A 22,078-nucleotide genomic window follows, 5' to 3' on the forward strand; every position below is an offset into this window, starting at 1 on the left:
GCAAGAGCCGGGAAGAAACTTCAGGATGCTGACACTGCCACCGTGGAACCGATTCTGAGTGCCCGGGGAGCGGCGCAGAGCGCAGCCGACACCCACCTGACTCGCCCCGGAGCCTCGAAGGCTGGAGGGCGGCTGGAGAGCGGCAGCGCCCGGCGGGGAGGCAGGCGCTGCCAGCCGGGAGTCCGGCGGTGCCCACCAGCCGCTCCGCCCCGGGACCGCCAGCATGAGCAAGCCCGCCGGATCAACAAGTGGGTACCTTTGGGGCCGCCGCGGGGATCAGGCGCGCAGGCTGCGGCGGGCAGGCGGGGAGGCCCCGGTGCCCGGCCGCGAGTGCTGCGGCTGCGAGAGGGCTTGGGACTAACTCCAGCAGCGGGTGCCATCGCCCAGCTCTGGTAGACCGTGAGTCCGAGTAGTGAGGGAAGAACAATTTCGTCCCCACTGCGCTCCTTGATTTGCTCTCCCTTTGCCCCGGCTCCGGAGGAGGTCGCGACCCTTGCAACCCACCGGTCCCGCAAGCGGCCTTTACTTATGTCCAGGTGCGGGGAGTTGGGGGAGTGAGGGGACAGGAGAGCCGCGGGGAGCAGGAACTAGGTAGGCCGCAGCGCAGGCGGCAGCCCAAGTGAACCCCTCACTTCAAACTCCCAGCTCCGGGGGCGCAGAAGCAACTCTGCGCAAAGCGGATTTTGAATTGAATGGAATGCTTTGCACCCCGTTTCTAGCTTTCTCAAATAATCCGGCAAACTGGGAGAGCAGAAACCATTCAAAAGTCACATTTTCCTTAATCCTAAATCCGAGGAGGTCATAAGTGGGGAATTTAAAGTATGGGGACCCGCTTTAGCAAAGAGGAGCGAATTCCTCGTCTCAAGGACTTTCTCCCCTCCCACGAGCTGGAGTTAGTCCGAGACAGCGGTCCGACCCTTAGCGCACGCTTCTCTGCTTCTTCAAACTTCCTAAGAGCGTGGCTCTCCCGCTCCAGATCAAGCCATAGGTGACCTGTAACACCCACAGAGCCCGCGTGCAGGGTACCGGGTCCAGCGTGTGCAGAGCCTGCGGAACCCAACTCTGTTGCAGGCCAGAGTCGGCACCAGGCCCGGAGACCTGCAGAGCTGGCACGGTTGGGAGAAGGGGGGTTGGGGGAGAAGGCAGCTTTCAGTTCCCGCCCTTGAATGGTCTAGGCTTCCAGTTCCCAGGGTCCAAGTTTGGGGCGGGTGGGGGGTGGCCTCTGCCTTTGCTCAGTATCCTGGACTTCTCCCATGAGCCCTGGTAGTTTTTCCATGATGGCATTTTGGCCTCTCAATACTTTTCTCAAACAACCACCACCACCACCACATATACACACACCTCACTCACATTGTCCTTTAGAGTTTGAAAAGTTGGTGAGTTCCAGATACTTCTGAAGACTTAAAATGAAGTCGTGGTTAAGAGGGATGTGTTGTTTTCACGTGATCGTGTTTTGATGTGGTTGCAGCTGGTTTTAAAAAATACATAGAGATAAAAATATTCATGCACCAAAAGGAAAGAGGAGCTCTGTACTAGGAGGGGTGGGGGAGAGCGGGAACCTTAACCTGGCTGGAATGCAGAGTCGACCTTGCTGAGGACCGCATCTCCAGTTAGCCTGGGCCTACCCTGGCCTTGTAGGTCGCTCAGCTCACAGAGAGGCGCGCTGGCTTTAGCAGCTTCCATCCTGCCTGTGAGGGAGGCCCCTTCCCCAACGACTTGGCACCAAGGAACACCTTCCCTGTGGCTCTTTGGATTTGTGTTGCAAAAACACCGAAGCCTGCGGACGTTGACAGGCTTCTTGGCTCCCTTGCCGTCTTCCCTGGAAGCCAGAAGGCTTGCTTTTCCATACATTTAGAAGTGGAGTGGGGAGAAGTGAAGTGGTGCAGGGAACTGGAGGAACAGGGCAGGATGCAAGCTGGAGGCTGTGCCCCCTTGTTCTGGGGAAATAAGACTCTCTGGATCAGTTGACTCTTAGAGGGCACAGCGAATCCTTTGGGTATGTGAGAGGAGGTTAGGGAGGTTTGGGAGCCTTCCGATTTCCCTAGATCCCGAGCTGGTGGGCCTTGGAAGCCTAGAGCTGGGCGCCGGTGGGAAGGCCGCTGCCTGGCTTGTCAAGCCCGCCGGACAGCAGCTTCCCACCTCACGTCCCATCTCTACGTCGGGACTTTGCAGACTGGCCCAATCGGCCTGCGTCGGGTCGGGGTAAGCGGGAGAGGTCAGCACTTTGCAGGGCCGCGCCGTCTGCTGACCGCCGGGTGGACTCGGCCATGCTCTGCGGGAGAGCAGAGCTAGGTCACTCCGCAGCCCCTCCTGGGTGGTAACCAGACCCGGGCCAGTCACCCCTGCAGCCCCAACTAACTTCTTTCAACAGCCTCTGATGGTAATTACAGTAATCGAAGCTGCCATATATCTTTAGGCAATTATGACATACAAAAAGCCTCGGGGGACCCCCTGGGGAAGGAAGTTTGGGCTGTTTTCCCGCCCGGGAAGCTCTCTCTCTCTCTCTCTCTCTCTCTCTCTCTCTCTCTCTCTCTCTCTCTCTCTCTCTCTCTGTCTGTCTGTCTCTCTCTCTGTCTCTCTGTCTGTCTGTCTGTCTGTCTGTCTGTCTGTCTGTCTGTCTGTCTGTCTCTCTCTCTCTCTTTCTCTCTCTTCCCTTCGGAGCTGGCTCAGCAGCCCACCGAGAAGGAGCTTTGCAATCCAGCCCACCAGCTCACGCCGTGACCTTAAGTCACCAGATGTGACTGGGTGGCAGCCGGAGACGGAGACCTTCTCTGCCCAGGAATTTTCACGTCGCTCGCGCCGCGGGGGGTGTCGTGGGGCCAGTGGCTACTCGGAGTCTGCGGCAGAGGGAGGGCCGCCCGCAGTCGGGCCATGGCGGCCTGGGGTGGGGGTTGTCAGAGCCCCGCCTCCCGGAGTCCCAGGAGGGTTATCCTCCCCCGCACACGGGTCCACCCCAGTCGGTGGTGTGCGTCTTTGGCCTCCTGTTTGCAAGGAAGAAAACAGCACCCCTTGTTGGTGTCCAAAGGCTCAGGAGGGTGAGAGAGGGAGAGCACAGAACAGGCTGAGCCACAGGACGGAGGGACCCCAAACAGGCACCGCCACCCCACTCCCGCAGGACGTGTGTTCTGAAGAAGCGAGCGGCTGCGCGCCATGGAAACCCAGCTGGTGGCTCCAAGGAGAGCGGAACTGCAGAACTTCCCCGGGCACGGAGACAGGCCCCAGGGGCGAGGGACCAAGACCCCAAAACCGTGGTGGCCTCTCCGGGTTCTCCAGAGCTCCTCCCTCCTCCCAGCGCCACTTCTCCTCCCCCGCCGGTCTTTGTCGCTGTCCGAATTCCCATGCTACTCTTTTTGACGGGTCACTGGTGGCTCTATAGGCAGGTGCTGCGGCAGGCTTGTAATTACCCCGCCTGGCCTGGTTGTTTCCACATTGCCTCCGCAGCCCTCCCCCAGCATTGCACACACTCCCCTCTGGCCTCTCTGCCAAGGCTGCGGTGGGGCTCGAGCCCAGCGCGACCCCTCGAGATCCACCCCCAAGTTTGCACCGCTGACTTCCTTGGCGAGGTCTTCCTGCACTGTGCCCACAGAGCCTTAGCTTAGAGACTGTGCCTGGCCCGGCCTCTTCCAACTCCAGCTTAAACTCTTTGGGTGAGCAGCTCTCGAATTTCCCTCAAGGCAAAGGTCTCATGGGCCCAGCTGGGAGGCCTTGGGCGGGCGGAGAAGGAAGATGAACACGTTCAGAAGTTAATTGTTATTAACTCATATGATTAGCTCTTCATCATTAAAGTCTTAATGACTCGAAGACTCGGTGTAATACTGTCTTTGCGGGAGGGAGGGTTTCGAAGAGCGAAATTCAAAGTCTTCTAGGACTCTTGAATCTTAGCAGAATGGCCTCCCTCCTGTCTGAACTTTGGGGGTATTGACTCCCACTCCCAACACATGTCCACTGCAGCAATCAGTGCAGAAGATTCCAGGGAAAGTTCTTTTAAGTCCAGGCTCTGAGGATAGCCTTCTAGGGATCAGTGAGAGTTTTTGAAGAAGCTGCCTCCCACAGTGATGGAAAACCAGGATGGGAGAGAGAGACTCACACAGTGGCAAGGAGAGGAGGCCTCCAGGAAAGAAAAACTTGAGGAGTGGAGGGGGACATAGTGGACCTCTGCACTAACCTGTTGTTGTCTTGCTCACCTAACACTGTGTTAGTCACTTTGGGAAGAAAAAAACAGTTTTTTTCCTAAAAGAAATCATTTTTCGAAAGCAATTCACCAAACATCTTCTTAAATAGGTAAAGTGAAACTTGAGCAATTAGCACTCCCCTTATTATCATTAATAATCCTAGTATTAGCATTACAATAATAATCCTAATAATAACAACCGCTGGGCAGCTCGGAGAAAACGCGATTGCCTTCCAGCTGCCGTCCCTGGTTCCAGCCGTGTTTGTTTTTCTTCTTTTCCTTTTTGCATTTCAAGTTTGGCTAACGCTTGCACTGTTCCTGCAAGAGCAGGGGAGGGAGGCCGCCCAACTTTGCCAGGAGCAGAAAGGCAGCAGCGGCTGGGCCTTGCTGCCGCCCTAGCCTTCTGTAATCTTTTATTCCGAAATAGGTCTCGGCGATTTGAGCAGACCCAAATACAAGTAGCGGTGCATGAATAATACTCATTGTAGGAAACTGACACTTGCTCAAGGGAAAAAAGTTTGGCTATAAAATCACTTCATTATTTGCTTTTACCGCAGCTCCGGTGCTAATCCTTTCAGAGGTCAGACTGCTTAGCATCTCTCTCTCTCTCTCTCCCTCTCTCTCCTCCCTTCTCTCCGCCCTCCTCTCCTTCTGGCCCCCTTCCCTTTCCCCGACTCTCCTGCAATTTCAGGCCGCATTTTAGATATCCCCTGTAAAGTGTGTGGTGACCGCAGCTCTGGGAAACACTACGGGGTCTACGCGTGTGATGGCTGCTCGGGGTTTTTCAAACGGAGTATCCGAAGGAATAGGACTTATGTCTGCAAATCAGGAAACCAGGTACTGTGGTCCGGGTCAAGCTGCTCTGTTCTCTCCAGTCTCCCCCCTGCTTTGTTTGTGTCCAATTTCCCTCTGACTTTGCAGCTGAGGAGCTGTGCTCCCTTCATCTTCTCACCTCCTTCTGGCCTCAACTCTACAGCTCTCTCACTGGGGAAAGACTGACCTAGAGAAAGAAAGCATGAGAGGTTACAGGAGGAAGTGATCCCTTCTGCTCTTCCCTATCCTAATCCGCTAAGATTTTGACCCTGTGGCAGGCCTGCATACTTCCAGGATCATAGAGTCAGCAGCCAAAAGGAACCCCAGGAACTTCTCTAAACCTCAAGTAGCAAAGGGCTAATGTTGCTGTCTGCCCTCTCCATGCCCATTTCTAATAGCTTCTAAGTACAGGGATCCCACCATTGCCTGAGATGGTAGAACTAAAAGGTGCAAGGCAACGCAAGGCTAAGAGCCTATGTGGCTTCATGAAACGGAAGAGTTTGGTGAGGATTGTGCTTTCAATTTTGGAGAAATTGTGAGGCTGCTTGAAAAATGGAGCTCTTTAACAAGATTTTGCTGGACTTAGTTAGAAAATGGCAGTGTGAGCAAAAGGAGGTCACTCAAGGAACATTAGTCATTGTGGGGACCTCTCCAAGCTTTCTACTCTTTTTCTGCTTAAATATGTTTGGGTTGGGTTTGAGCATGAATGATTGTGAGCCAAAGCTTCCAGAATGATCAGAGCTCCCCTAGCTCAATGTCCAGCCAGTAACAGACTTGTTTCTAACTAGATTAGACTTTTAGTCCCATACTTTACCCTCTCTTTAACCAGCCATGCAGAAGCATAGCACATATCTCTACCTGGTTTTCCCCCCAAAACTTGGCATGTGCATGAGCCAGAAGTCATTTACCAAACTCTAAGGTGTTTTTTTTAACTAAATTCTAATGTTACATAGCATATTCTATGCAATATATACAGTACTAGTGAATTATTCTGACCTCCCTTTTTTTTCCTGAAGCCTGTCTATTCACATCAATTTCCTTCTTTCTTTTTTCTTTTTTTCTTCTTTCTTTCTTTCTTCCTCTTTCTCTCCCTTTCTTTCTTTTCCTTTCTTTCTCTTTCTCTCTTTCTCTTTCTTTCTTTCTTTCTTTTTCTCCCTTTCTTTCTTTCTTTTTTTCTTTCTATACCTGGAAGTCCTCTGGGATTATTTCTGGCTCTATGTTTTGGGATCACTCCTAACAGTATATGGGAAACACCATAAGGTGGTGGGGGTTGAACCCACCTCATCTCATTTGCATAGCAAGAACCTTACTCGTTCAATCTCTCAGGTTCTTATATTAATTTCTGATAGGTTTGGACAGTGAACACAAGAAGATATTTACTTTAGGATGCATTATTTTGAACTCTATAACCTGTTAACTGCTCAAGTTAGTATGCAGTTTTGTATTCATTTTTTAGTTTCACCATTTGGACAGTCATTTTTTTTTATGTGTACAGAGCTGTATCCTATTAGCTACCAGGACTATAAGATTACTGTAGGTCAATAGCTTTACAGGCTTTTCCTTTGGTTATCTTTAATATTAATGCATTGTACTGTATTGAGGGATCAAAAATTTAAAGGCTATCCTTGATGTTTTGGGGTTATTTTTCTTTTATGGGACCACACCCAGTGGTGCCCAGGGGTTATTTCTGATTCTGTGCTCAGGAATCACTCCTGAGCTTGGGGATAATATAGGATACCAGGGATTGAACCCAAGTAGAGTGCATGGAAGGCAAGCACCCTACCCACTGTACTATAACTCTAGTTCCCTATCCTCAATGTTTTCAAAGGTGGTAGCTATCAACTCAAACACCTTGATGTCAAGTCAAGTACTTATAAAGGAGTAATAATAGACTCATCAGGCTTGGTGCTTCTTTCCTTGCAGAACAAATAAATGGGACCACCTGAAACACTCATCTTTCTCCCAGGCTGTAGGCTTCAGGCTTACATACATATGATCTGATTTAAAGACACACTTAAAAACTAGTAAAGGCTTCCATTTTGCATTTAGCCTGTTTGTCAGAACAATAGACAAATAATGCTTGAGAAAATATAAGATTGCATCAACAATAAATTGTTTAGGTTTATTTAGGTTGAATTCTATACTAGCCAATAAAAATGCCCTAAGGTGGATGGGGACATAGCCCAGTAGTTGAGCTCTTACCCCATGTACCTAATACCCTGGGTTCTGTCCCCAGATCACACATTTTTTTAATGCCCTGAAAAACTTACTTAGGTATGAAATTATCCCCTTTATCTCTTTTGTCCTAAGATTAGGTAAACAGTATCTTAATTTATTATGAACATTAATGAGGACAGTTATAAATTATTATGACCCTCTGTCCTACCTTTATTTTAAATAAATCATCATAATTTTAAATCAGAAAGAACAATAGCCTAAAACTATGTTTCCAGTGTGTATTTTGTTTCCTATGGGGTGCTTTTAGAAAACACATTTGTTCCAATGTCAGAGTATATAAATTTTATTTTGATCACACAGCAAAACAAAAACATTAATTTTATTCTTTTCTTTCCACTGTAATGTAACAATAAATGACAAGTCATTTAAGCACTAGGAGTAGCAAGCTCCTTATGTCTGTTCTGTATTATATACATATAGAGATATATTTTATGTATATACATACATGTTCCCTCAGTTTTTACTTATCATACAAGAATTCTATAGAAATTTTCTCTGTAATTTTCTTTTATTATTATTATTATTATTTTTAGTTTTACTATAGTTGTTTGGTTTTTGTGGCAGATGCTCAGGGATTACTTCTAGTTCTATACTTAAATATTCCTCTTGTGAGGCTTGGGGAACCAGATACAGAGCCTGAGATTGAAACAAAGTTGGCAGCATGCAATACATGTACCTTCCTTATCCCAGTTCTATCTCTCCAGAACCCTACATTTCTACTACAGTGGTAGGGCATTTGCCTTGCATAGGCTGACCTGGATTCAATCCCCATCATCCAATATGGTTCCCTATCCCTAAGCACCAAAATAATTATTTTTACCTTTCAAATGGCCAATATTTTCCTATAATTGTAATAGAAAAAAATTATTTCCTCATGCATCTCAAATATTTTTAAGGCAAGAATTACCCTTTGTTCAAATAATCTCAGAACCTGTTACCATTTTTGCCAGATAGTAGACCACATTCCTGGTCATATTTGGTGACAGTTTCCTTAGACAGTTTTCTAAGTTTACTTACACCTAGGGCTTCTCCTTTCCCACCCTCATTATAAAATCCTTGCCCTGGCCCCTACTCTGGCTTCTTCTTCACCTCTGGGACTGGGGTGATGGTGATTCTGGCTGAGATTAATCTTGAAGACAACTCCCAAGCAGGCTGCAAGTTATTTCAGAAGATCTCAGAGAAAGGACAGAAAGAGGTTACATTTGAGACATGAATGCAGAAAGAAGAGTTGGCTGCAAGAGAGCATGGTGGGGATCCTGACTGCACAGCTAGCACCCTGCAGCTCACCCAGGCCTCCAATAGGCTTGTGCAAGCTGCTGCTCTCTGTGTCAAATGCTAGTGATGTCCTTAGATAATTGTCCTCTCCCTACTCTGCCTAGAGTGCCCAGCTCTCGGCTCTCTCGGACTCTTCCTCTGTGGAGAGAAGGACTTTCTCTCTTTGTCCTCTTGGAGCAATTGCAGCCTGATCCACTTGGAGGGTCGGCCAGAACTCCCAGCTCACCTTTATCATGCTATTGCAGAAGGTCCCTGTGGTTCTTGGACCCAGGCATCCACATTCTCTTTGCTGACCTACCCCGCCCCCCTCACCCAGAATCCCTGCCCTTCACCACCGGGTTCCCTGGTTCCCTTATGCCTAAAAGCCCAAGGGCACTTCAGAAGTGGCAGGTAAACAGGGTGGCAGACTCAAGCTCTGAGCTGGAGGGGAAAGACCTCATCCTCCATCCCTCCATCAATCAACCCCATCAAGGGCTGACTTGCAACATAACGCTGATCTTCTATGCTCTGTTTCAGGGGGGCTGTCCAGTGGACAAGACTCACCGAAACCAGTGCAGGGCGTGTCGGCTGAAGAAGTGTCTGGAAGTCAACATGAACAAAGATGGTAATCAAGACCTCCTTTTATTTCTTTCTAATGTTGACTGAGAGTAAGTAAATTATATGTACAGAAAATACTTGGCACTCTGATACATGTAAATCATCTCTGTACCACGAGATTCTTTCCAGATGCTGGGAATTGGCCTCAGGAAGTCATAGCCTTCCTTTCTGCTTTGCATGCACCCCCAATCCCCAGTTCACTGATCTTTTGGAGACCACTTGCTGGAAGAGGGTGGGCAGTCACACGAGTCTTAGTGCACAGAAATTTTAGCCCTGCTTGCAAATTTTAAGAGCCGGTGAGGTTTCTGCTGAAAGGAGCTGGAGAGGAGGGCTGAGTGCATGGGTGCACTGGCCTCCCAGAAGGCCCATAGACTCTGGTGCAGCAGCTAGGAAGTAGGTACTTAGCAGGCAAACCATGTTGTACCTGAAGCGGGGCCCTTAGCCAAGGGTACGGACATGGATTCTAGGTGCAGGGAGGTCAGGGAACTTGTAACTAGCTGACAAGGGGCCTTTGCCTAGGGCCAGAGGCAGCTCACTAAGGCTTGGCGCCCTTAGGGAAACCAGGAGGAAAATGGGCAGGAGCCTGCGACCTGTAGAACATGTGTATTGACAAGTTGTCAGGCTCAACAAGTGGAAGATTGCTCTGAATTAATTTGTTTGTTTAAACTATCCATGGTAATTGTTATGTCTCCCCCGGCTTCTTCCAGCACACTGGGGCTGGGCTTCCCCAGTCGTAAACCCCAGCAGATTCCCCTCCACCCCAGCTCGGTCATTTGCTCCTGACAGTCCTTGGAGACCAAACACTCCCTTAGGGGTTGGGGGAGGAAGCTGGAACAGGAGGCTCTGTGCCTGACTCTGTGTGATGCTCCCTCTGGCGCGGCTGCAGGATACAGCACTTCCTGATGCCAGAGGTCTGTCCTCCTCCGAGATACCTGTCTGGGAAGGAGCCATGAGCTCCTCTTCTCGGCCTCAGCTTCCTAGTGCAGAAGTGAGACCCTCTCAGTACCTGATGCGCCCTCTCTCCACCTCCCTTTTTTGCACTCCTTGGCCTGACCAGGTGTGGGTGTACAACTGGCAGCGAGATTGGAACTGCTCTTATCCCTTACGTGTGTCCTGTCTCTGCAGCTGTGCAGCATGAGCGGGGACCTCGGACGTCCACCATCCGCAAGCAGGTGGCCCTCTACTTCCGTGGACACAAGGAAGAGAACGGGACGGCAGCGCACTTCCCCTCAGCAGCGCTGCCAGCACCTGCCTTCTTCACGGCTGTCACACAACTGGAGCCCCACAGCCTGGAGCTGGCTGCAGTGTCTGCAACGCCAGAGCGCCAGACCCTAGTGAGCCTCGCTCAACCGACACCCAAGGTCAGGCGCCTTGCTGGGGGGCCCAAAGGCCATAGACTTTGCATCCCAAAGCTGTGTCGGGTGGTAGATGACAAGGTCTGAGTAAGGTCCTACCTGCCTGCTGGTCAGAAGTGCTGACACTTCCTCACTTCCTCACCTGGCTAGGCAGGTAGACTTAAGGGCTCACCCCTCAATCTTTTCCAGCAATCTTTTGGTGGCCTGGAACCTACATAATTGGGAAATGCTTCTCCTAATTTGGAGCCCAACCCAAGAGGACCGACCATCTTAGACTTGAAAGCTAAAAAGCAAAAGTTTGCTTGTTGTTTGTTTGTTTGTTTTTAGGTTTCGGGTTTATGTCCTGGTGATACTCAGGACTCATTCCCATCTGAGTGCCAGGAATCACTCCCAGAGGTGTAGGAATAGAACTAGACTCTGTAGCATGAAAGGCAAACGACTTACCTGCTGTACTGTCTCTTCAGCTCAGACATTTGCTTTCCTTAAAATGATTTGTCAGAAGAGCCTCTGAGTTGCCCATCCCAGGCATCTGTTCTCTTTAAGCAAACTGTGGGTCCTTAATGCAAGACAGGTCAAGCTCAGCCTCTTAGCGACAGTTTGAGAAAACTGCATTTATCTTCTGCTCTCCCCTCATTCACTTCTTTTTTTGTTTGTTTGTTCATTTTTTTGTTTTTTTTTTGGGGGGGCCACACCCAGAGACACTCAGGGGTTACTCCTGGCTATGAGCTCATAAATCACTGCTGGCTTGGGGGACCATATGGGACACCGGGGGATTGAACCGAGGTCCATCCTAGGCAAAGCAGACGCCTTACTGCTCCACACCACCGCTCTGGCCCTACCACATTCACTTCTGAGTCAAAGATATTAGCCAGGCTTGATTTGTAGGAGCAGAGCCACAGCTTAAAGTACCTCAAAGGTTGCCCCCCTTTAACTCTCCTTTAGGATTCCCACCTGGAGCCTCTACTCCAGGCCCAGAAGTGCTCAGGATCTCCCCAAAAGGAAGGCCAGCTGCAGACCCATGTTGCAGGGAAGCCAAACACCTGGGCATATGCACACGCACAATATTTAATATTGCTTTCTTACCCTTGTTGTGTATAATAAGCTTGGGAAAGTAGTGTTATGAATATGTTGTCAGTTATGAATGGGAGTGCTCTGTGAATGATTAAGATGTCTAATTGAAATATTTCCATAATATACTAATCCTTTCTAAAAATACTCATATGCATATTTGTGTTTGGGATGCCTATTAATTTATATTTTTTTCACATCTATTTTTATTTACACAAATGCAAGTAGCTTTTGTCTACATTTGGAGATAGGCCTGCCACTGGGCACAGCCCCTGGAACATTTTCTGCAGGGGAAGAAAAGCCAGATGCCCCTGTGGAAGGAACAGGCTTCTCAAAGAATGATATGAGCCTCTCCCAACAAGGATGATTTCTCAAAAGCTAGAATGATGTTTGTTTTTCATTTGCCTATGGCAACTGAATGGTTTCAAAGCACAGTCTCCCACCCTACCCTAATGAGAATATATCAAAGTTTGCTCTTGCAGAACTGCAGTTTCCTCACTCTCTGATGTCTTTTTCTCCTGCCTAGTACCCCCACGAAGTGAATGGGACCCCAATGTATCTCTATGAGGTGGCTACAGAGTCCGTGTGTGAGTCCGCTGCTAGGCTCCTGTTTATGAGCATCAAGTGGGCTAAGAGTGTGCCTGCTTTCTCCACGTTGTCCTTACAGGACCAGGTATGACCATGAGGGCAGTGAGGTCTGGGGGGAATCAGGGAAAGCAGAATGTTGTGAAAGAAAGAACATAGCTTGACGTACCAGGCAGCCATTGTAGAAAACAATGAGTAAATTATTTTAGAAGCTTTTTTCTATGGGTTCAAAATATCTCCATGGAATCCTTTCTAAGAAACATAATTATGTTATTTTGGGGAAGCAGGCATATGAAGAACCAACATACAAGAGCATTATTCTTTTTTTCATTGTCACTGAAACACATGTTAAATTTAATCACAAAATTAAGAATACTTAATGATTTAAAAGATTGCCAATAAAACAATATTTTCTTTTATTTTCCGGTTTTAGGGGCCACCCCAGGTAGTGTTCATGAGATTGTTCCAGTCTCTGCACTGCATGCAAAGCATGTACTCAGCCCATTCAGCGATCTCTCAACCAAATACTATTTTCTTAAGCTCCTTAAAGCTGAGAGAAATAGGCAATGAAAGTATTGTCTTATATTCACAGCTTTATAATTATTTTCCTTTGAGACAGTCATGTTAGCCACTTGGTCTAACACAGCCTACCTCTACGAGCAACCTTGCCCTCATTTCTCTAAGTGCTTTTGGGGATTTTATAAACAGATTGGCATAGTGCATAATAATATTCAGAGAGAAAGAAAGGTATGCTCATTAAAATTGCACCCCACCTAACCCAGAAGTTTTGTCAGTATCATTGGAAATGGCCTCCCAAAAAATGTTAATAAATAATAATAATAATAATAAAGAAATGGCCTCCACTAGAATTTTTTCTGAATTTAAGAAAAAATAAGGAAAAGGAAGTGTTCAGAACATTGGCTCACACCAATGTACTATAAAAACTGATGAAAATTTTCCCAAAAAGCTAATAAATAGTTCTGAAAGCAAAGGATTTGTTTTATTTAATTCACTTATACCTAATTAAAGCATAAAATTGCTCCTTAATATGAAGTATATTTCCTACAGAGACCTGGAAATGTGCTAAAAATACTTAATTTTGGAATATTCTTTTTTTTTTCTTGGTCTGGATTTGTAGACATGACCAGATCTAGCTATCATTTACCTTGTACTTAATTTTTTCTATATATAATTAATTAAAACTAAAAATAAAGCATTTGGAAAATTAAGCTATTAACTGTTCTTTAAGTTACAAGCCTTCATAATTCACTTTAGATCCCTAAAGGGAATTCTTTCACAAAAATCCACAACTGACTGGTGTTTTGAAAGGTTTTTTAGAAAGAGACTTTCTCTTTGACTGGGTTTACTGGTTATCCAACTATTTACTCTGTGTGCGTGCATGTGCTTGTATGTGTATGTATGAGAGAGGGAGAGAGAGGGAGAGAGAAAGAGAGAGAGGGAGAGAGAGAGAGAAAGAGAGAGAGAGAGAGAGAGAAAATCAGCTATTTTTTCCTCAGAACAACTACTTGTAGACTTTTTAATCTAAACAAAATTTACTTACTGTCTGCTACTTAGTCCTTGGTGGAAGCAAACTGTAGTGAATTGGTATCCAGTATGTTAATTTGGAAAAGGAACCACATTTTCATTTTAAATATTCAGTAGCACATTTTTATTAGAATGAAGATGACAAGCACCTTGATGTTGTCCACTTATGAGTCTCAGAAAAATCAGGCAGTGAGATGAGGTAAACTCAGCAAAACCTGATTAACATAATTACACCCTGATTTCTCTGAATGCCTCTTGGGAATTAGTGATCTCTCTCTCTCTCTCTCTCTCTCTCTCTCTCTCTCTCTCTCTCTCTCTCTCTCTCCCTCTCTCTCTCTGTCCTCTCTTCTTTCTTTTCTCTCTTCTTTCTTCTCTCTCCCTGTCTCTCTGTGTCTCTTTCTGTCTTTGTCTCTATCTCTCTGTGTCTCTATCTCTCTCTGTCTCTCTCGCTCTCACTCTCTTCCTCCATCTCCCTCAGCCATCCAGGAAGATGGGGCTCCAGATCCACAGGCTTAGTCTTAAAACCTAATCCTGATAGTATCAGTATTTTCTAAAAAGAAAAATCACCTACTGAGGTTCTGTTGATATTCATAGAGCCTGAGTCCTGGGGTGAAGGTTCCAGGTAGTCAGGAACAAATGGTAGGACAAAAAGAGTGAACCCTTTACCCAGGGAAGTGAAGTTTGGCGAATTGGAATGACTAGCCCCCAAAGCACGTACTTATCTATAAGCACCTTTTAAAAACAGGAAAATATGAAAAATGAAGGGAAAGCTAGAATGTTCAAAGGGAAAATGACCAAGACAGGCATTTAAAACTCTTTTTAAAATAATGGAAATTTACATATTGAAATTGTTTATAAATTTATAAATTACATACTATATTATATTATACATCTATTGTATGACAGCTGATGCTTTTGGAAGATGCTTGGAGAGAACTGTTTGTTCTAGGAATAGCACAATGGGCCATTCCGGTTGATGCTAACACTCTACTGGCTGTATCTGGTAAGAATTGCACAATTTAATGACTTTGTTGTAGAAATTACCATAAAAATACATTACTGAAAAAAGAACAACATGTAAAGAATAACAAATTCCTGCCGAACAATAGAGTATACCTGTCATTTATAAATCTATATTTAAATGCAAATAATGTTGTTTTGTTGTATTCATGACTGCTTGCATTGTTATTTAAATGCAAATTACTGTGTTTGTTATCATCCAAGAGAAGATTTTATATTAACTTTCATACAATATAGCCAGTTTACATGAGATCAGATATCTTAGTGACAATTGAATAGATATTGACATGCAGGATTTTTGTCAAAAATCAATATTAAATCATAAAAAGGCCTTCATATTAAAGCATTTATTCCATATTTTTATTCTAGGCATGAATGGTGACAACACAGATTCTCAGAAGCTGAACAAAATCATTTCTGAAATACAGGCTTTACAGGAAGTAGTGGCCCGGTTTAGACAACTCAGATTAGATGCTACTGAATTTGCCTGTCTAAAATGCATTGTCACTTTCAAAGCTGGTAAGCAGACCTAAAATACTGTCTCCTGTCCTTATATACAGTTGACCCACATTGTTAATACAGCCACCTCATCGTCCAGATTGTCCAATCAAAAAGAGGGGATTTTGAAGGATTCTGAAGGGAGCTGGTACTCTTGGTTAGACTCCATTTTCCTTACCTATGGGGCCCCAAGTACTTTCTTGCTTCCATTCCCTTTCAGAGAGAAATCTCTCTGCCCAGTCACATTTCTTGTGCTGCCAGTCATGGTTTCCTGGTCTTCCTTTCTAGTTCCTACACACAGTGGTTCTGAGCTAAGAAGTTTCCGGAATGCTGCTGCCATCGCAGCTCTTCAGGATGAGGCACAGCTAACTCTCAATAGCTACATCCACACCAGGTGACTCTTGTTTGCCTTGAACTGTACTTAAGCAAATTGCTGCCATTGTGCCTGTATGAACCTATGGTAATAAGCCAGTTCAAACATTGGAACTAATTATCCTGTTGCCAGCCAGTTAATTTAATGAGAATTGGTGTCCTCACCTACCTCTCAGGATGGGGGAGAGGAACAAATCAAATTATGTTGTCAGAGTGAAAGAAAGCATTGCCTGGCACATTATAGTGGTCTTGGATGAATGAGTCAACCCATCAAAATAGCTGCACACATATGTGGGAATGTACCAGGTAGAAAAAGGTCAAAAATGAAGGCTAATGTGTTATAATTGATATAGTAGAGGGTGGCCATGTGGTCCTTTTAATAAAGGCAAGTGCCTTTATTTGGATGCTAACGGCAAAAGGAAGGACCAGAAAACTCTGGAGAGGCCGCCTTTCCCCTCATCATAACTGCTATTTGACATTGGCTATTGATTTCTGTTGGTTTCTTTGAGTTCAATGGCACAAAGTTATTTGGCAATGACAGGGCCCATTGGGCAGATGTTGTTTTTGTCTGATAGTAGAAACTCTTTGCCACTGGATTTTCCAGCAATGCTCTTCCTCTTTCATCTACTGATAAATCCACCCAGAAAGATTTTCTGACTCCACTTGCAGGTGAATAAAGCAAGATATTTGATCTCTGGTTATTTCGTAATCTACAGTTTAGACTATAGTAGATATGAGGTTAGATATTAGGTTTTGGTTTGTTTGGTCAGAGGTTTGGGTGCTTAGGAGCTGTTTCAGGCTCCATCCACTGCAGTCACCTCTGACCATGGGTGAGGTACTAGAGTTGTGCCATGGGTGTGTAACCCTTTTACTACCTCTGTGGACCTTGCTTTTCTTATTTATTCTATAAATTGTTCCTGAAGGAGAACTCACAGAAGCCTCTTTCATCTCAGCCTCATTCATAGACACTTGCTAGGAATAATTAAACCAAAAGTGTTGGGGCTGGTGAGGTGGCGCTAGAGGTAAGGTGTCTGCTTTGCAAGCACTAGCCAAGGAAGGACCGTGGTTCAATCCCTGGCGTCCCATATGGTCCCCCAAGCCAGAGGCAATTTCTGAGCGCTTAGCCAGGAGTAACCCCTGAGCATCAAATGGGTGTTGCTGAAAAACAAACAAACAAACAAAAAAACAAAGTATTAATGCCTCCTAAGAGGAGGGGTCAGAGGAGCAGCAGGTTAAATATATTCATTTGGGCTGATACCATATCTGCTAGAATCTTCTTGTTTTATTAGAAATATTCTTGGGGGGCCAGAGTGGTAGGTGGAGTGGTAAGGCATCTGCCTTGCCAGCCTCAGCCTTGGACAGACCACAGTTTGATCCTCCGGCATCCCATATAGTCCCCCAAGCCAGGAGCAATTTCTGAGTGCATAGCCAAGAGTAATCCCTGAGTGTCACTGGGTGTGCCCCCCCCCCAAAAAAAAACGAAATATTCTTGGACTACTAATTAATAAAAAAAATTTCCCATGGACTAACAAAACAAAAGTGACATTGAGTGGTAGTATATGTATATACATATTTCCAAATTAAAGTGCCATGGCTTAAAATGTATTGTTAGTTTTAGAATGTATATGGCATACACTTAATATATGTTGAAAATTATAAAATTGGATGCTCTCATGATAGTATAGTGGATAAGGCCCTTCCCTTGCATGTGGATGACCCAGTTTCAATCCCCAGCACCCCATATAGTCTTTGGAGCCCACTAGGAGTGACCCCTGAGTACAGAGCTAGTAGTGAGTCCTAAGCACCACCAGGTGCCAATAATACCCACCCTCCAAAGACTAAAGTATTTATCATAGTTGACTTTGAGCACTTAGAGGCATCAAGACATAAAGAATATCAAACTAAAAAATGATTACTTTCCTGTTATGGATCAGCCAAGCTTTTGCTGGGTATTTTCTATTAAGGGTTCTGATGAGTATTGTAGGACACCAGAAGGAATCAGATGCTGACTTACTGTGAAAAGAAAGAGGCAGAAGCATGTCTCCAGTTCAAATCAGAGAAGAAAGAGAAACAAGGTGGGGAGGAGCAGACACATATTCTAGAAGAACTGGAAAGGCAAAATGAATGATTCAGGAGACAAATTCTGAGGTTTTACTTTTTTTTTTTTTTTGGTTTTTGGGCCACACCCGGCAGTGCTCAGGGGTTACTCCTGGCTGTCTGCTCAGAAATAGCTCCTGGCAGGCACGGGGGACCATATGGGACACCGGGATTTGAACCAACCACCTTTGGTCCTGGATCGGCTGTTTGCAAGGCAAATGCCGCTGTGCTATCTCTCCGGGCCCGAGGTTTTACTTTTTAATTATTATGGTTGTTTTGTTTGTTTGATTTTGGGCCAAATCTGGCAGTGCTCAGGGATTGTTCTTTTTTTTTTTTTTTTTTTTTTTTTGGTTTTTGGTTTTTGGGTCACACCCGGCAGTGCTCAGTGGTTATTCCTGGCTCCAGGCTCAGAAATTGCTCCTGGCAGGCACGGGGACCATATGGGATGCCGGGATTCGAACCAATGATCTTCTGCATGAAAGGCAAACGCCTTACCTCCATGCTATCTCTCCAGCCCCAGGGATTGTTCTTTTTTATTTGTTTGTTTTGTTTTTGGAGGGGGGGGTCACACCCAGCAGTGCTCAGGGGTTAGTCCTGGCTTCATGCTTAGAAATTGCTCCTGGCAGGCTCGGGGAACCTTATGGGATGCCCGGATTCGAACCAATGATCTTCTGCATGAAAGACAAATGCCTTACCTCCATGCTATCTCTCCAGCCCCATCTCAGGGATTATTCTAACCTCTGTGCCCAGGACAATTCCTGACAGTGCTCAGGGGACCACATGCAGTACCAGGGATCGAACTAAGGTCAACTGCATGTAAGGCAAATGCCTTATCACTGAAACTATTTCTTAGACTGCAGAAAGAAGCTATTTTTTGAATATCAGATTTCAGTAGGAGAGGGTAAAGTGCAAGCCAGTTAGGGTACTGGTGGATGGAGGGGATGTTGTAGGTGCCTGAGAGGTGAGTAAGAGCCTAGAGCTACTTATTGGGGGACCTGTAAGAATTAAGTCTCAAATCAATGAAAGTCTATTTTAGAGAAACAGAAAATATACTATTTTTCCTTCACCCCAAAAGGAATTCATTCATGGAAAGAATTCATTTGCTTTGACATGGAATTCTTATTTCATTATATTAGCTACATCTATTATTTAATGTTAATATCTAGAGTCACACATGTGACAAAACTGACTATGCCTTATTTCCCAGCTCCTTCAAATCAGTGAACATTCTCCTCTAGTACTTTCCTGTCAGGAAAAATAAAATCTGAAATTGAAATGAGAAGTTAACATTGCAAACTGAGCTAATTGTACATTAATTGTTCACATTGCAAGTGGAGCTGATTGTTACAGCTCTGTAAGCTATTTATCGAGGACATAAGGAGAAATCTAGGATTTGGCATTGCACACAAACTGCATGTTATGACTGAAGATAAATGCATGAAACTGTGACAGACTGCAAACAATGCTTATACCTTAAAAGAAAACTTCCAGTTATTTATGCAAATGGCTTGAGTCAGGGGCATAGATTTAAAATATTTCCCACTCTTAGTTTCTTTCTCCATCTTTCTGCTCTCTTTTTAGCTTTTTCATACACAGACACACACACACACACACACACACAAACACACACATGAAACCACCATGGGGCTGGAGTGGTAGCACAGCGGTAGGGCACTTGCCTTGCACGTGGCTGACCCAGGATGGACCTGGCGTCCCATATGGTCCCCCAAACCAGGAGTGATTTCTGAGTACATAGCCAGGAGTAAGCCCTGATAGTCACTGGCTCAAAAACAAAAAACAAACAAATAAACAAACAAAAAAAGCACCTTGTAAACTGTTTCTGAGTAGTACAGTTGCTACATGTAATAGAGAATTAAATCTTATGTACAGGGGCTGGAGAGATAGAATGGAGGTAAGGCATTTGCGTTTCATGCAGAAGGTCATTGGTTCGAATCCAGGCATCCCATATGGTCCCCCAAGCCTGCCAGGAGCAATTTCTGAGCATAGAGCCAGGAGTAACCCCTGAGCGCTGCTGGGTGTGACCCAAAACCAAAAAAACAAAACAAAACAAAACAAAAAAAAAAACACCTTATGTACAGACCAACCAGTTCTTTTCCTACCAGAATGATGAATAAGAGAATAAATCACCAGTTCACAGGAAATCAAGAGTTACTTGTCAATGGAGTCTCCAAAATCCAATTATTCTGAGGTAGAAGAATCTGTGCTTTTCTCGCTTAGATAACTCCAGCTACATGGGTGGGGGTGCTGCAGACACAGCAGAATCTGTCCCAACAGCCACTGCTTCCCACTGCTGTGGCATTTCTCTCTTTGTGAGATACTTTGCACATGAGGAGCAAATGGTAGTATTTAGGCAATTCTAGAATGTAGATAAACTCCCCCATTTCCACAGTCCATCTGGCATGGGGCTGTCATATAGTTATATGTCCACATGTGGACATGAAGCTGGGCTGTGAACCAGCCCAATGAGGCTCTGGAAGCCTAAAATGATCAATCTCTTCAATCAGATTGAAGAGAAGGAGTCACTTGTTTTGTTTTTGTATTTTGGGCTACACCCAGCAGTTCTCAAGGTCTACTCTTGCTCTGTGTTTAGGGGTTATTCCTGAAGATCTCAGGAGACCATATAGGGTGCTGGCATTAAACTGAAGTTGACCACATACAAGGCATGTCCCACCCTGATGAAATATCTCCTTTAGCCCCAAAGAAAGGAACTCTTATGTGCCCAAAGTTAGAGACAAGAGTCAAAGTTGCTCAACTGACTATAAAGAGAACAAATCAAGTGATCATGGAGCTCAATGGCATTTGACACCTAAATGCTGAGAAGGAGCTGACATCTGTCTATGTTCAGCACCTCACAAGTTTTTTGTTTTTGGGTCACACCCAGCAGTGCTCAGGTATTTCTCCTGACTCTGCACTCAGAAATCTCTCCTGGCAGGCTTGGGGGACCATATGGGATGCCGGGAATCAAACAGGAGTCCATCCTGGGTTGGCCATGTGCAAGGCAAGTGCCCTGCGCTGTGCTATCACTCCGGCCCCTCCTCACAGTTATTGATTGAGTCATGCTTAGGTGCAGATATGAGTCTCCAGAGTTCACTGCTTCAGGGTGAGTTACCCTGGGGACCCCACCTTTGAGTATCTTCACATCTGAGCCAAGCTCATAACTGTAAAAGATTAGAGGACACAGTGAGAAGGTAGCTTTGAGGCAACTGAAAGTAGGTGAATATGGAGCTTGCACATTTGAACACAGATATTTGTTGGACATCAAGTGAAGAAATTATTAAGCAATTTCTAGAATCTAATATATAACAATTTCACTGCTATGAAATTTGGAGAGCACTTCCACCCAGTAGCACTAAGTTTTTAATTTGTAGTGTAATAATGATGGAATTGTTCCTGAGCGTGACTAAATATAATGCCTGAATAGTAATTTGGAAAATTTATTAGAAAAGGAATTTCTTTTATGCGAGGGAAATGGCCTAGAAAACATGAGTGTGTTCTCTAGCTTGATGATGAATTTCTCAATTGCTTGCTACACTGGAAGCCTTAGGTTTATTACTTGGCCCTGAGTAAAATGCCTTCAAATGATTTCCCATGGGACTGGAGAGATAATACAGGATTAAACATACATGCCTGGTTTCATTCAAGCTTCCATGAGGACAAAGCTAGGAGTAGCATATGCACACTCCTAATGTGTTCCCTGCCATTTTTTCAAAATGCAACTTTATTTATAATGTAGAGACAATTAACATGTGATTATTTATATTCTCATGCCTGGATTATCCTACTTATGAAACAAAGACAGTAGTGGCAGCCTGGAAATTGGTTATAGGAATACTGTATTATTAGAGGCCTAATCTGGAAATCATACTAGAAATAGTATGTATTTGAAGTTGAGCTATAAATTCCTGTTTCTAACAGATATGACCTTTCTTTCATGGTGTCTCATATTCCAGATATCCCACTCAGCCCTGTCGCTTTGGAAAACTCCTGTTGCTTTTGCCAGCTTTACGATCTATTAGCCCATCAACCATAGAAGAAGTGTTTTTCAAAAAAACCATTGGCAATGTGCCCATCACAAGACTGCTTTCAGATATGTACAAATCCAGTGACATCTAAACTCTCCAAGGCCCACTCTCCAGGATGGGACAGACCTAATGAACTTCTACCCAATGGAGAGCAAACCTCAACTAACAAATCTTGGAATGTGTAGCCTTCAGGAAAAAAATATGTCAATTGACACAAATCAATTCCAGTAGCTTTGACATGCAGCCTTGACTAGGAGAAGGGGGTGGCCTAAAATCAAAGGGGCAACTCTGGCTCTCTATAAAGACATCTAACTGTTATTCTTGCCTGGATTGGAGTTTGCCACAGGCCTTTCCACCTCCAAACAGGAAGATCGGGCTGAATTATCAAAGCTGGAACACAA

General features: G+C 45.2%; 1 protein-coding gene across 1 annotated transcript; it reads left to right on the forward strand.

Annotated features, from left to right (window-relative positions):
* Positions 1-223: 223 nt before the first annotated feature.
* Positions 224-21,768, forward strand: NR2E1 (nuclear receptor subfamily 2 group E member 1). Its single transcript, XM_049771214.1, has 9 exons — positions 224-248; positions 4,863-5,008; positions 9,014-9,101; positions 10,220-10,455; positions 12,044-12,190; positions 14,554-14,650; positions 15,037-15,186; positions 15,454-15,559; positions 21,606-21,768. Exons 1-9 carry the CDS (start codon positions 224-226, stop codon positions 21,766-21,768), a joined length of 1,158 nt encoding a protein of 385 aa, XP_049627171.1.
* Positions 21,769-22,078: the final 310 nt, after the last annotated feature.

Source organism: Suncus etruscus, chromosome 4 (genome assembly GCF_024139225.1).
Source record: "Suncus etruscus isolate mSunEtr1 chromosome 4, mSunEtr1.pri.cur, whole genome shotgun sequence".
Classification (NCBI taxonomy): Eukaryota; Metazoa; Chordata; class Mammalia; order Eulipotyphla; family Soricidae; genus Suncus; species Suncus etruscus.